This window comes from Exserohilum turcica (genome assembly GCF_000359705.1).
Source record: "Exserohilum turcica Et28A unplaced genomic scaffold SETTUscaffold_12, whole genome shotgun sequence".
NCBI classification, from domain to species: domain Eukaryota; kingdom Fungi; phylum Ascomycota; class Dothideomycetes; order Pleosporales; family Pleosporaceae; genus Exserohilum; species Exserohilum turcicum.
The window spans coordinates 1,120,214-1,132,617 of NW_007359937.1; the positions used below are offsets into that span (position 1 = coordinate 1,120,214).

The 12,404-nt window shown below is 52.2% G+C and overlaps 5 protein-coding genes across 5 annotated transcripts; 4 read left to right on the forward strand and 1 right to left on the reverse strand.

Annotated features, from left to right (window-relative positions):
• Window positions 1-263: 263 nt before the first annotated feature.
• SETTUDRAFT_127210 (uncharacterized protein) lies at window positions 264-2,076 on the forward strand. The gene is made up of 2 exons (XM_008024526.1): window positions 264-719; window positions 773-2,076. Exons 1-2 carry the CDS (start codon window positions 279-281, stop codon window positions 2,036-2,038), a joined length of 1,707 nt encoding a protein of 568 aa, XP_008022717.1. The 5' UTR covers window positions 264-278; the 3' UTR covers window positions 2,039-2,076.
• A 120-nt stretch (window positions 2,077-2,196) lies between these two features.
• SETTUDRAFT_167553 (uncharacterized protein) lies at window positions 2,197-4,232 on the reverse strand. Its single transcript, XM_008024527.1, has 4 exons — window positions 4,099-4,232; window positions 3,886-4,052; window positions 2,476-3,832; window positions 2,197-2,420 (listed from the first exon to the last, which is right to left on the reverse strand). Exons 1-4 carry the CDS (start codon window positions 4,142-4,144, stop codon window positions 2,305-2,307), a joined length of 1,686 nt encoding a protein of 561 aa, XP_008022718.1. The 5' UTR covers window positions 4,145-4,232; the 3' UTR covers window positions 2,197-2,304.
• A 162-nt stretch (window positions 4,233-4,394) lies between these two features.
• Window positions 4,395-5,297, forward strand: SETTUDRAFT_167554 (uncharacterized protein). The gene is made up of 2 exons (XM_008024528.1): window positions 4,395-4,654; window positions 4,708-5,297. The coding sequence occupies exons 1-2, from the start codon at window positions 4,628-4,630 to the stop codon at window positions 5,269-5,271; spliced, it is 591 nt and encodes a 196-aa protein (XP_008022719.1). The 5' UTR covers window positions 4,395-4,627; the 3' UTR covers window positions 5,272-5,297.
• A 2,048-nt stretch (window positions 5,298-7,345) lies between these two features.
• Window positions 7,346-8,762, forward strand: SETTUDRAFT_37443 (uncharacterized protein; the record flags this gene model as incomplete). Its single annotated transcript, XM_008024284.1, has 2 exons — window positions 7,346-7,535; window positions 7,621-8,762. 2 exons carry the CDS (start codon window positions 7,346-7,348, stop codon window positions 8,760-8,762), a joined length of 1,332 nt encoding a protein of 443 aa, XP_008022475.1.
• Window positions 8,763-11,170: 2,408 nt separating this feature from the next.
• SETTUDRAFT_104851 (uncharacterized protein) lies at window positions 11,171-11,600 on the forward strand (the record flags this gene model as incomplete). Its single annotated transcript, XM_008024529.1, has 2 exons — window positions 11,171-11,436; window positions 11,498-11,600. 2 exons carry the CDS (start codon window positions 11,171-11,173, stop codon window positions 11,598-11,600), a joined length of 369 nt encoding a protein of 122 aa, XP_008022720.1.
• Between the last annotated feature and the right edge of the window lie 804 nt (window positions 11,601-12,404).

Here is a 12,404-nt window from a genome sequence, read left to right on the forward strand (position 1 = left end):
CAGACGTCGACGCCCTTCTTGCGCGTGCGCCCTTGCATTCACTCTCACAGCTGCTGCCAGCCTGACCCGGTGTGTTTCCGGCGCCAACGCCCGCTGCCCGGGTGCTGTTAAATACACGTGCCGCTGTCTACATACATCCGACACAGATATCCAGCGCTCCGGACCGTCCCCGCCCTGCCCTGCCCTGCTTTTCCCGTGACCACGTGCCGCCTCGGATTTACCGCTGCTAGCCGCTGCCTACCTCCGCCCTGCCCAGAGTACCTACGACTACACACACCATGGACCGCCCTACACATACGCCCCCCGCCCCAAACACCGAGGCCGAGCTGGAATCCTTCCGCCAGAAGTGGAGAGAGGAGGTCACGGCCCGCTCAAAGGCAAAGGCCCCGGCTTCATCCGCTGGCCCATCAAAGGCCGCCGCCACCGCATCTTCCAGCAGACACCATGCAGCCAAAGCCCATGCACCACATTCACACCCCCATGGCCATGCCCGGAAACTGAGTCTCGAGGGCGGCGACGAGGTGTCTTCTTACATATACCCTGATCTTGGCGAAAAGCAACATGGCCGGAGACTGGACGAGACCAGCGCCCAGACAGCTGCCGCCCTCGCCCAGGGCCAAGAACCCCAGTCTGCCCTCGAGCATTACGAAAAGGCCGTAGAAAGAGAGAGCCAGGGCCGCCTGGGCGACAGTGTGGACCTGTACCGGAAAGCTTTCAAGGTGCGTTGAATATGCGTCACTGTACCTTGACATACTCGTCTGACCTCGGATAGCTCGACTCGAGAGTGCAAGAAACATACAAAGCAAAGCACTTTCCCCCATCCTACTTCAAGAAACTCAAAGCACAGCAAGCAGCGGCATCGGCATCGGCATCGGCATCTGCACCCGCACCCGCACCTAAACCCCAGGACCCCAATCCCTCCAATGCCCCGGACACAGTACCTAATGCCGCCCACCACTCCCTGCATGGCCTGTCCTCCTCGCTGCAGACGCTGATCAGTGAATACTCCAAGACGTCTATTCTCGGTCAGCCCGCCCCAACAGACCTCAGCCCCGCGCCACCATGTCCCATTGCCAGCCTTCCCGAGGAAATCCTAGTCGAAATCCTAGAGCAGCTCGCCGTGCAAGACGTAGCCTCCTTCGTCCGCTTGTCTCAAGTATGCAAACGCCTCGCATACCTGGTCACGACCGAAGAGCGAGTCTGGAAGCGCCTAGCCCTAGGAAACGAGTACGGCTTCGCAGCCATGCACTACACATGGACCTGTGGTATTGGCGGCAAGCCGCTCCAAGACGACGAAAGCCTCCTTCTGGGCACCGCCAACCTCGATCTCTCCGACTCAGACGACATGGACCAGCTCGCTGCCGTCGAGCCTCCCTCGCCCGTAGCCCTCACCCAGCTGCTGGTCCCCACGCCCTATCCCACATACCGCACGCTATTTCGACAGCGCCCACGCATCCGCTTCAACGGCTGCTACATCAGCACGGTCAACTACGCGCGCCCCGGCCAGGCGCAGCCCACAACCTCGACGTGGAACTCGCCCATCCACATCGTCACCTACTTCCGCTACCTGCGCTTCCTCCGCGACGGAACCTGCATCTCGCTGCTGACCACGACCGAGCCCGCAGACGTAGTTCCCTACCTGTACATTGAGCACTTGCACAAAAACCACCACAACCTCCCCACGGCCGCCATGAAAGACGCCGTTCTCGGCCGATGGCGCCTCAGCGGCCCCCAAGTCCCTTCTTCGCCTACTGTTACCGCCTCCGACGACGACGAGCCTATAGGGGAAAAAGAAGGAACCCTGCACATCGAGACGCCTGGCGCTACCCCAAAGTACATTTACAAAATGGCGCTTACGCTCGGCAACGCGGGCCGCAGCTCGAAGAATAACAAGCTCGTCTGGCAGGGCTACTGGAGCTACAATGTCCTTACTGATGATTGGGCCGAGTTTGCCCTCAAGAACGATCGTGCGTTTTACTTTAGCAGAGTCAAGAGCTATGGCATGGCTTGGGAAGAGAGGGGCATCAAGGACTACTGAGCATCTGTCTCCACATACCCTACCTAATTAGACACTGCATCATTTCGTTTTATACATAAACACTTTTTCAGTTCCAATCACTGGGCTAACTTAGATCTTCAGCCATGTAAAGGTTTAGACATAATCACAAGCGTAATACGAGAGGCATCGTCTTTTGGGTCGTCTCTTTATCGTATTATTCATAGACAGCTGGGCTTGATGGCGGCAAAGCCAAGGCCTTTCTCTATCATGGTATACATTGTCTCTTTCCCCTCACCCTCGACTCTTTACCGCCTGGGCATGCCGCGGCCGCGTCCTCGACCACCCCCGCCCAGCGCCCGTTGTGCTGCGCCAGGGGGCAGCGGCTTGTTGGGTGCTTGTGGCTGCTGTGACTCTTGGTTCTCTGCACACATCCGTCAGTAACGCGTCTCTTGCAATATGGCCAACACGCTGCATACTTATCGTCTCGTCAACGCTCAGAATCAGGCACGCCGCCTCCGTCGCTGCCTGCAGAGCATTGACCTTGACCAGACTCGGCTCCCACACGAACCTCTCCATGTTGTCCGCTATGCTCTCCGTGGTAAAGTCGACACCCGCCCAGATGTTGCCCTTCTTGTGCTCCACGCGCAGTCGGTTGAGGATGTCCGTTGCGTCCACACCCGCATTGTCGCACAGTTGCCTGGGAATCACCTCGAGCGCCTTTGCAAACGCCTTGATGATAGGTTGCTGCTTGTGCGGAATGTTGCTGTCGGCATAGTTGTGCAGGAATGACGAGATTTCCATCTCCACCGCTCCACCGCCCGCAACGATATTCCTGTTCTTGATGGCGCGCTTGACAATCATGATGGCGTCGTGTAAACTTCGCTCCACCTCGGCAATAAACTGTTCTGCGCCACCTCGGAGCACCAGTGTGCACGTCTTGGCCTCGGGGCACCCCTCGAAGAAGTTGAACCGCTCCCCACCAATCTGGCGCTCTTCGAACGATTCGCAGGTTCCGAGGTGCTTGGCCTGGATGTCAGAGCACGTCGACTGAATGCTCGCGCCTGTTGCTCGGCATACGCGATCGAGGTCGTCAGCCGCTACTCGTCCAGCGCAGAAGATATCGCGGTCCGCAAAGTACTGTGTCGCCAAGTCACCAATAGGCAGCTTGCTGAGCACAACCTTGGCGCCTGTCTTGTAGAGTGCCTCCATCTTGTTGTAAATAATCTGCCATTCCGCATCCACAATCGCCTGGTATTCCGAGACCTGCTCCACCCGTACCTCGGCATTGTCCTTTTCGCTCTTGAGCTCGAGCTCGACGTTGAGGCACACAATCTTGGGCTGCTTGAACTTCTTCGGTTGCTGCTCGAAACCGGCGTACGCAAACGTCTTCTTGAAAGCGACACCGTTGACGAAGAGAGAGTCCTGGAGCGCTCCACCAGTAATCTTCTTGATTCCAATGAGCTTCTCGTTCAGCTCCTCCTGGTCGAGCGAGAGCACTGCGTCCACCACCATCTTTGTGAAGAATTCGGCGTTCCTGTGGATCAGCTTGCTGCTCATGGCGGTGGCGGCCAGCTTTTGAAGCGTATCCCGCTGGTTGCCCTCGGCCGTGTCGACGGCGATTTCCATAATCTTGTTGACGGCGAGGTTGGACGCTCTCCGCAGGCCCTTGATGATGGTCTGACTGCTGACTCCTTGCTCGACAAAGTCCTTGATCTCCTTGAGAATCTCTCCTGCCAACACAACAACGGACGTGGTGCCATCGCCAACTTCGGCGTCTTGCGATCGTGCAATGTCGGTGAGAACGCGGGCGGCAGGGTGAACGATGTCGAGGAGCTGTACACGAATTAGACGTGGCTTCCAAGCGAGGCTTCCAGCTCTTAGTCTACCTTCATGACTGTGGCACCGTCATTTGTGATTGTCTGCCTGCCATTCTCATCGACCATGAGCAGGTCACCGCCATAAGGACCCAATGTCCCCTTGATCGTTGCCTGCACAGCAAGGCAGGCGTTGATGTTTGAGACGACTTGTCCCCGGCCCTGAGACTGATCGGTGCCTGCAATTGTCAGCGGATCCTGTACAAAAAGTTGCAAGGCACCTACCCTCCCGCAGCACCACAATCGTGGGCGTCTGGCCGCCGAACGACATGTTGACGGAATTTGGAAATGCAAAAAACTAAAAAGGAGGCCGTTGAACGCTCTGCAACTCGAACAAAGCTGGCAGTGTTGTGTGTGAGGGGTCCGGTCGAGCTATGCGCACCTGGAAGTTGGTCCCCCGCAGACGCGTCCCATGAATTTTCCAGGGCACGTCTCTTTTCGCCAAGACCGTCGGACCGTGCGCAGCCTGCCTCCGACCAACTTCCCTCCAACCTTCTACCGTCCTTCCATGCATTGTACCACGACTTCGCCGGCTGCCGTCCCTTTTCCCGGAAGACCTTCGCTACCCTGTTGAGATATCGTCACAGTGTACGCATCCGATTGCTGCCCTGCTCTGTAGTGACATTATCAACGGCCCCTCGTGACCTCGTGACCGCTTTTTCGATTCATGAATGCGATCGGAATCTAGATCTGAATCTGCTTTTGTCTCAGCTGCTCCTGAAAGCGGTTGCTCGTGGACAACATCAGCACAAGTATGCCGGCCAAGACATCTGCTAAAAAGGTCCGATTGTCTGGTAGAGACGGCTCCCAATAAGAGTGCTAACAGGTGTGCAGATGGCACCAACACCGCGGCCGACGGACGACATCCGCTTACGGCGCTTGGCACGTCCTTCAAGAGAGTCTGTAGAAAAGCAATTATCTATACCAGAGACAATCTCGCCTTTGGACAACTACCCTCCATTGCTTCGCATTCCATCCGAAATCCGGAGAGAGATCTTCAGATATGTTTTGCCATCGTCAAACAAGCGCTTCATCTTATACACCGATTGCGACTCGAGGTCCATAAGCAGAAAGTGGAACAAGATCTGCCGTCCGCACCCCGATCAGCATCTTACGCTCGACATTCTACGGACGAACCGGCTCATCTACCACGAATGCCTTTCAGTGCTGTATTCTGAGAATCAGTTTCATTTTTATGCGTTCAACTATCTGCCTGTTCTGGATTTCATTCGCCATCTGAGTCCAGAAGCCAAAAATCAGGTGCGCAACGTGCGGCTTACGCCTTTGACGGATAAGCAGGACGATCCGCCAGCGTCACACGATATCTTTTGTACTGTCATACATGACTCTTTACCCGGGCTCAGCCAACTGCAAGCTGATCCGGTCATTTTCTTCTAGCACATTGGCCAAATGCTTCGTTTAAGTTGCGCTTCATTTTTTGATTCAAGTATGTAGACAGGCGGGTCCACGTAAGTGTTGATTGACACAGAGCATTTGTAAGCTCGCGTACGAATTCATGGTTATATGGCAATCTGTTCACCACATCCCACGTCCAACGGCTCAAATATCCTCAGTTTACGACTGCTTCATCACCTTGAGGAGCTAACGCTTGCGCAGGAGAGTAAAGTTGTGGTGACGCTCCACCGAAGCAGTTAACCATGTAACTCGGTGGCATGGGTTGCTGATGTATTAATCTCCCACTTGCGTGTAAGCAGAACAGAGACGCGCCTTTAAAGAGCCAGTGTCTGCACACGTTAGTGGACATCTCAGTGGTCAGCTATGGCTAAAGCGCAGACATCGCCTTGATGACAGACTCGATTCTGCCACAAAAAATGGGCATATACCGTGCGTCGACTAGAAGAGCCTTTCACTCCGAAGACCCGTGCGTGCCTATATGTGAGCGCAGGCGTTGTGTCCAAGGCGCTACTTTACCCAAAGTCACAACCAACCTGACCTAGGGCTCTGCAGCCAACCATTAGGCTATTTTAGCCATCAACATTAACTACTCGACACAGCGCGCTTGCCTGAAAACATGAATGGTTCAAGAATGAGCGGCCCTGGTCTCCGAAATATATAGGCCGCCACTATGCTCTACAAAGGTGATCCAAGTATCACAGTGTGTGCAAGGCTCACTCCCAATTTCTGATTTATCGGGGATTCTGCTGTTTTCACCTTTCTTTTTGTCCTCGATTTAGACGCATTCTATGATCGGCGGCGGTGAGTCAGTAAGCGTTTAATTCTAAACTCGTATTGAGCAGCAGTGCAGCCATTCTATGCAGTGGCAAAAGATCAAAGAGACATGTAAGTAAAGAAGCATGCGGAAGACAGGTTCTCTGGAAAGCCCCGCGAAACTGAGACTTTAAAAAGACGGAGACGGACCATGTAATTATTCATGTTGCATGTCCTGAAGATAAGCATTGTCGTGTCCGCGGCTTGTTTCGGTGGCTTTTAATTGTGTTTCTTATATTAATCTCGGCGCTGACATCGGCCGTCTGGTCAGCAAGATCTCAGCTTATTTACACATGAATAAGAGTCAATACGGCTGCCAATGCCAGCAAATAGGGTAAAGTCAAATCAGGAGAGGATGTCATAATAGTCATGACAATCATGAAACGGGAGGTTTCACATTCCATGTATACACCAGTTCTACAGGCCTTATCTCAGTTTAGTCAGGGTCACCCCCGGCCATATATTCCACACGTTCATTGCTGATTTAGGTTTCTTGAATATGACAAAGGACACTTGAATCACCATGGGGTTTAAACTTCACACATGACGATGAGGCACACAGTTGAAAGGAGGGGTTTCTGCTGGATCAATCAGAAACAGTTTGGCTCCATCTTCTTTGGAGGAGGGCGGGTTGTGCTGATGCTGCATATCGATAAGCGACAAAAGAGGGGATGTCGTCGGAATTGAGCAGAGCTAGCGCCGGAGTTATGTAGGCTTGTCAAGCACCCCATGTTCTTATGCCATCAACATACATTCTTGTCTATTTCACATTCATTTTTCACCGGCCGCAAGCTCTGCATCGCTATTGTAACAAACCCCGATTTTTTAGATATTCAATTTGCACATACAGCATGTCCAGTATGATTGTTCGGTATTGCTGCACCTCGGAGTGCCAAAGGTCGCCTGGCTCATTCCGAAATGGTTCCAGACCTCGATCTTAGACACGCATCGACACTCAACGGTCACGTTTCGACCACTGCAGTCATGACCCCGCTTTTGGTCAATGGATCTGATTTCTGTTTCTGGGTGCAAAGTTCAATGCACTAGATATGGTGTAGACTGGACAGCTACGCAATTCGACAAACCTTGATGGGAAAACTTGCCATTTCTATCGAATGCTGGGCGGGAACAATAAGTATAATATGCCAACTGATATCATCTATGTATAAGGGTGTTTCTTTGCCATGAGCAAGTGACTCTTCTAGTTCGCAGCTTTGAGTACATTCTGCACTCTCATAGCAACATGGCAACATCTGAATTAGATTTCATAACTACACCTGCGTCTCGGGGGAACCTATCACAAGCTGAACTTGATACCATCGCAAGATGGAACGAACAATCAGAACATGAGAGTTCACTACCACCAACTGATGGTGGGAAAGATGCCTGGTTGATGCTAGCAGCGGCTTTTGCAGTCGAATTTATGGTTTGGGGTAAGTACTCCGGATATTACCGAGACCAGCGTCTCCCTTTGGCAGCACGCGCATTTGCCCAATATGTGTAGTTAACAGTTGCCAGGGTTTCCATGGTCATATGGTATTTTCCAGGAGTACTACAGCGCATCCGAGCCATTTGCCGGCTCTTCTGGTATTCCAGCCATTGGTACCTCAGCAATGGGCATACTGTATATGGTCGCCCCCCTCACATTCGGCTCAATGATACGCTGGCCACAGTACAAGAGAGCAACCATGCTTGGTGGATTCTTCCTCATGTCCATCTCACTTGGGTTGAGTTCCCTGTGTAACACGGTACCACAACTCGTCGTGACCCAAGGCATCCTCTACGGTATCGGCGGGGCGGTGGGATACAGCCCCGTTGTCACTTTTCTCGACGAATGGTTCGTACAGAAAAAGGGCCTTGCGTTTGGCATGATGTGGGCTGGGACCGGCTTAGGAGGCGTCGTCATTCCTCTACTACTGCAATGGCTGCTAAATCAGTACGGCTTTCGCACCGCTCTACGCGTCTGGGCAATTGTGCTCTTCGTCACCACTCTTCCCCTGGCACTCTTCTTGAAACCTCGCCTCCCAGTCCCTGCTACTTCCCGCACAAGAGTTACCCTTACTTTCTTGTCGAACAAGTCCTTTTGGATTCTTCAGCTGGGCAATGTCTTGCAGGGTTTCGGCTTCTTTGTACCTTCCATTTACCTACCGACGTACACCAAGGCCCTGGGCTTCAACCACACTATATCATCCCTGCCGGTTATTATGATCAACATTGCCGCAGTTATAGGGTCCGTGACTATGGGAACTATTGTAGATCGCACACACGTCACGACGGCCATCCTCATCTCCACCGTCGGCACCGTGCTTTCCGTCTTCCTGGTCTGGGGTTTCAGCACCTCGCTGCCGCCACTACTCGTCTTCTGCTTCGTCTATGGCCTGTTTGCAGGAAGCTTCACAAATACATGGCCGGGCATCTTGAGAACGGTGCAGCGAAGCACGGGCCAGATGGAAAGCTCAATGGTCTTCTCCTTCTTGTGTCTAGGGCGAGGCGTCGGCAACGTTGCCAGCGGTCCTGTGAGTGAGGCGCTGATGAAATTGGGGAATGTGGGTGGCTCCGGTCTGTACGCGACGCAGTATGGCAGTCTAGTGATTTGGACTGGGGTCAGTGCGGCGCTTGGGGGCGTGAGTATTATCGGGCGAAGAGTCGGATGGCTATGAGCCTCGTCACATGTGGGCTCAGCGAGTCCAAGTCAGTTTGGCACAGGATGAGGTGCACTCGACAACCACGTAGGTACGTAGATATTACCACACCAAATTGATTTTTTTTCCTCTTGTTTCTCTTTTCTTTGACAACAACAAACATCTGACCCATGTCAAACACACACACATGTCGTTCGTCTGAGCTCATAAGGCGGGTTCCAAGCACTGTCATTGGCGTGGCACTTGCGAGCCATCACGTCAGCCCTGGCCGCAAACCCAAGTGCCAAGGTCAACAAAAGGCCTCAAGTCTAGATTGTAATGATATCGTCAAAAAAAGCAGGAGCCTTCGGCGCTTTTTCTTTTGCCCGCAAGTCCTATACAGTAGTACTGTAATTTGGGGTGAGTTTCTAAAATAAGTACACCGTCGTCGTTACAAGGTGTGGAGAACGCAGCGGGCGTTGTGAAAACCCCTGAGAAGACCAGTTCATGACTGTACGTAGGTAAGATGCGCATGTGTGTATAGTACGTCGCTTTACCTGCAGTTTTGGAGTTTGGAATTGACTTTGGAAGGGAGTTCCATGATACGCTTGAAGTTATAGGGAGTGATTTTCTTTGGTGTGGGTGTCTTGTTTTGTACATTGTTTGGAAAATTCACCGCCATTCCCGCGGATATGTATGCTACGCACTGTTCAAGATGGACGCGGTTTGCCGTCCCCAGATGGACTGATCCACTTTATTTCGTCATTTGCCTACGGGCGCAGGCAATATGGGGTAAGTAAGGTGATATGGGGCTTCTGGGCTTCCATTAATAGGTGTGTGTACCTGGGAGTATGCCGTCGTCACAGTGAAAAGCGACAGTCGGAAGGCTTACTCGCTGCACACAGCTCAACAACTTGGTTGTGCGCTTTCGCATGGCCTGCTTTTCTAGACAATCATCGTAAAGACTAAAGCCGCTAAACTTAGTTTATGCGGTAGTCAGGGGTTCAGGATGTCATGCAAATGTCACGCTCGCGCAGATACTCCCCCCGTCTTTGAAAACGCAACTTTGGCCATGGCAGCTCCAATGGGCGTATACGAGGTTGCATTGGACATTGCTTGACCAGGCGGAGATTTACTCCACAGCCATCCGATTAGGAGTCGTGCCCCTGCCCCGGCAATGGCGCTCAAGCCACAACCGTACAGCGTACAGTATCCTGTCATTTTCTGTCTCGCAGGAAAACATTGTGCCAACGAGTCAACAAGTGGTCTGTTTTGGTCATTAGAGCCCACCTGTCCATGCAACCCCATGATAATAGCAGACAGATTCACCACCAACCACAGCGTCTGCCAACTGACTCTGGTCGTGGCTAGGGGGCGGCCCTATTACCTCGTAACGTCGGCGGACAAACGTTTTGCTATTTAGCCGGTCGAATAATGGAACTTTGGCATGGAAGAAGCCTGATGCCGTCATCTTCGACCTTGAGCCACCAGAAATGCTGCTGCAGCACAAAGTCGGCCGAGGGGGGCGCTCTGAGGTCCTGAGCCATTGACACGTGACCGACAACATTGTGCCACTAGCGGCATGAACAGCGATCCCTGGCACCAATCCGTCAATACTCATATCCCCAATTATATTTAGCGTTGGCTAAATTTAGCGTTGATAGTCTGTGGGTTTTCATCCAGGAACACGTTTAGAAACTCGGTCACCTCCCCGTTTCCGCAAAGAGCCCGCAGTAGCGTGCAAACATTATGGATAGAGATCCGTCTTTGTTCATGCAACACTACCTCCCAACAATTTGCTTTCTCTCTCTCTCTCTCTCAGTATCGGGCAACTGCATAAAGGGAATTTACTACCCTCGTATATCGAAACTTACTAGGGCACCTGAGCAATACGTGGAAAGATTATGGCCAACTGTGATGTTTCTGTCGTTTCCTGCTAAGTATTATTGCAGCAAAAGCAAAGTAACCTCAGAACTATCGAGAACCAACTGGCACATCGTATTCACTGATGTAACTGGCCCCAGTCTTTTTACGCTGGCAGCATACAACAGACAACATGTCCATAGCCTTGGGACATGCTAGCCTAGGCCCAGGATACGTGTACGGACGGTCCCAGTAGACCGCCGCCTTGACCGCTTCCCTACAAGACCCTACAGCCCTTCAACGCTCTGCACGCTTGGACATCTTTAACAAAAACACTCCAACGCACCAGTGCCACGAATTGGGAAGTTGATAACTTGCACACTTGTTGTTGCGACGCTTTGCCGCGCCAATGCTTAATTTAGTCAAATGCTTATATTCCTTGTAGTCCAAGGACGTCGAGGATGGGTACATAAAGAGGTGACTTGGCTGCCCACACTGTCTCACCACCACACATCAGCCTTTGATTCCTAATCGTCCAACCCCAAGACCTTCGCTTCCCAGGCAAAAACAACCATACTATCAAAATGAAGTTCACCGTTGCCGCTGCTACCCTCTTCGCTGGCCTTGCCGCCGCCAGGAATGCCACAATTTCCGGCTTCAACTACAACAGCGTGAACGGCTACCCCATTATTTCCTTCAACGTCGACGCCACCGACAACAGTGCAGGCATCAACTGCGTTGCTGAGAATTTCGTGCCCGGCCAATCTTTCCCTTGCTCGGACCCCAGCTGGATTGTCACTCCCCTTGAGTCCCAAGGCCACTTCCTTCTCCTTACCCAGACCCTCAACAGGTAAGTTCCTCAAACACTCCGCTGCACCACCTGTACATGTATACTAACTTGACCTTTGTAGCCACGTCTACGAGGGTAACTTCACCATCGCCATGAACGGACCCAACTCCGCCGTCCTCGACCAGATTGGCGATGCCACTGCCGAGATGGTCGAGAGCAAGTAGATTCATATCGCGGCTTCTGGGGGATCAAGAGGGATTCGATGAAAATCAGAGTTCCCTACCAACTGGATAACGATGGTGGCCTGCGAGAGCTATGGACCCTCAAACTTCCAACTGTATATACTGAATTACGATTTGCCTCGTTACAATGACAATGAAATGGAGTTTTACATATGAAAAGTAAACGATCACTGATCTCATGGACTGGAAAGTCGTTTTGCCTAATTTGTGATGCTTGAAATGCTTATTTGATCAAGCCCCCTTTGATCATGTCCGTAACAGTCTCGCTAATATCTAACCAGGATTTTGCCTTAATTAACTTGCACTCTCATAACTGCGCGCCCCTCCTTGTACCCGCTCATCGCAATCCATCATCACTGTTAGCCAAAGATACTTGAGCTGTCGAGCGGCAAACGCGAGCACATGAGTCTACAGATGCTTGCTTCTTCCTGAAACCCTCCTTCACATTATGCCAGGCTTTCTCTTGCACCGGCCAAGAACATGCTATGACGTTCTTCATATCTCTTGTGGATGCGCACACTTCTTTGAGATGCTTCCCTTCCTCATCGGTGTTCCTTCTCTCGCGGATGATGACAACTGCTGCTTCAGCAAAGATATTTGGACAGCTACGTGAGCTCCTTCTCAATTGAGACACACACGCATACACACAGACAACATAACAATAATAATATGAGCGCCAACCTAGGATGCTTGGAGGTGCATATATATAGGGATTAATTGCAGCTTTAGCTATAACGTATGTGGCAAGCGAGCGCCGCAGGCAAGCGAGCGCCGCACCCCACCAAA

Coding starts and splice junctions, on each gene's coding strand:
- SETTUDRAFT_167553 (XM_008024527.1), bottom strand. CDS start 4,144: ATGTCGTTCGGCGGCCAGACGCCCACGATTGTGGTGCTGCGGGAGG. Junction 4,053..4,098: donor GATTGTGGTGCTGCGGGAGG/GTAGGTGCCTTG, acceptor TGACAATTGCAG/GCACCGATCAGTCTCAGGGC. Junction 2,421..2,475: donor GAGCGTTGACGAGACGATAA/GTATGCAGCGTG, acceptor GGATGTGTGCAG/AGAACCAAGAGTCACAGCAG.
- SETTUDRAFT_127210 (XM_008024526.1), top strand. CDS start 279: ATGGACCGCCCTACACATACGCCCCCCGCCCCAAACACCGAGGCCGAG. Junction 720..772: donor TGTACCGGAAAGCTTTCAAG/GTGCGTTGAATA, acceptor GACCTCGGATAG/CTCGACTCGAGAGTGCAAGA.
- SETTUDRAFT_167554 (XM_008024528.1), top strand. CDS start 4,628: ATGCCGGCCAAGACATCTGCTAAAAAG. Junction 4,655..4,707: donor CCAAGACATCTGCTAAAAAG/GTCCGATTGTCT, acceptor ACAGGTGTGCAG/ATGGCACCAACACCGCGGCC.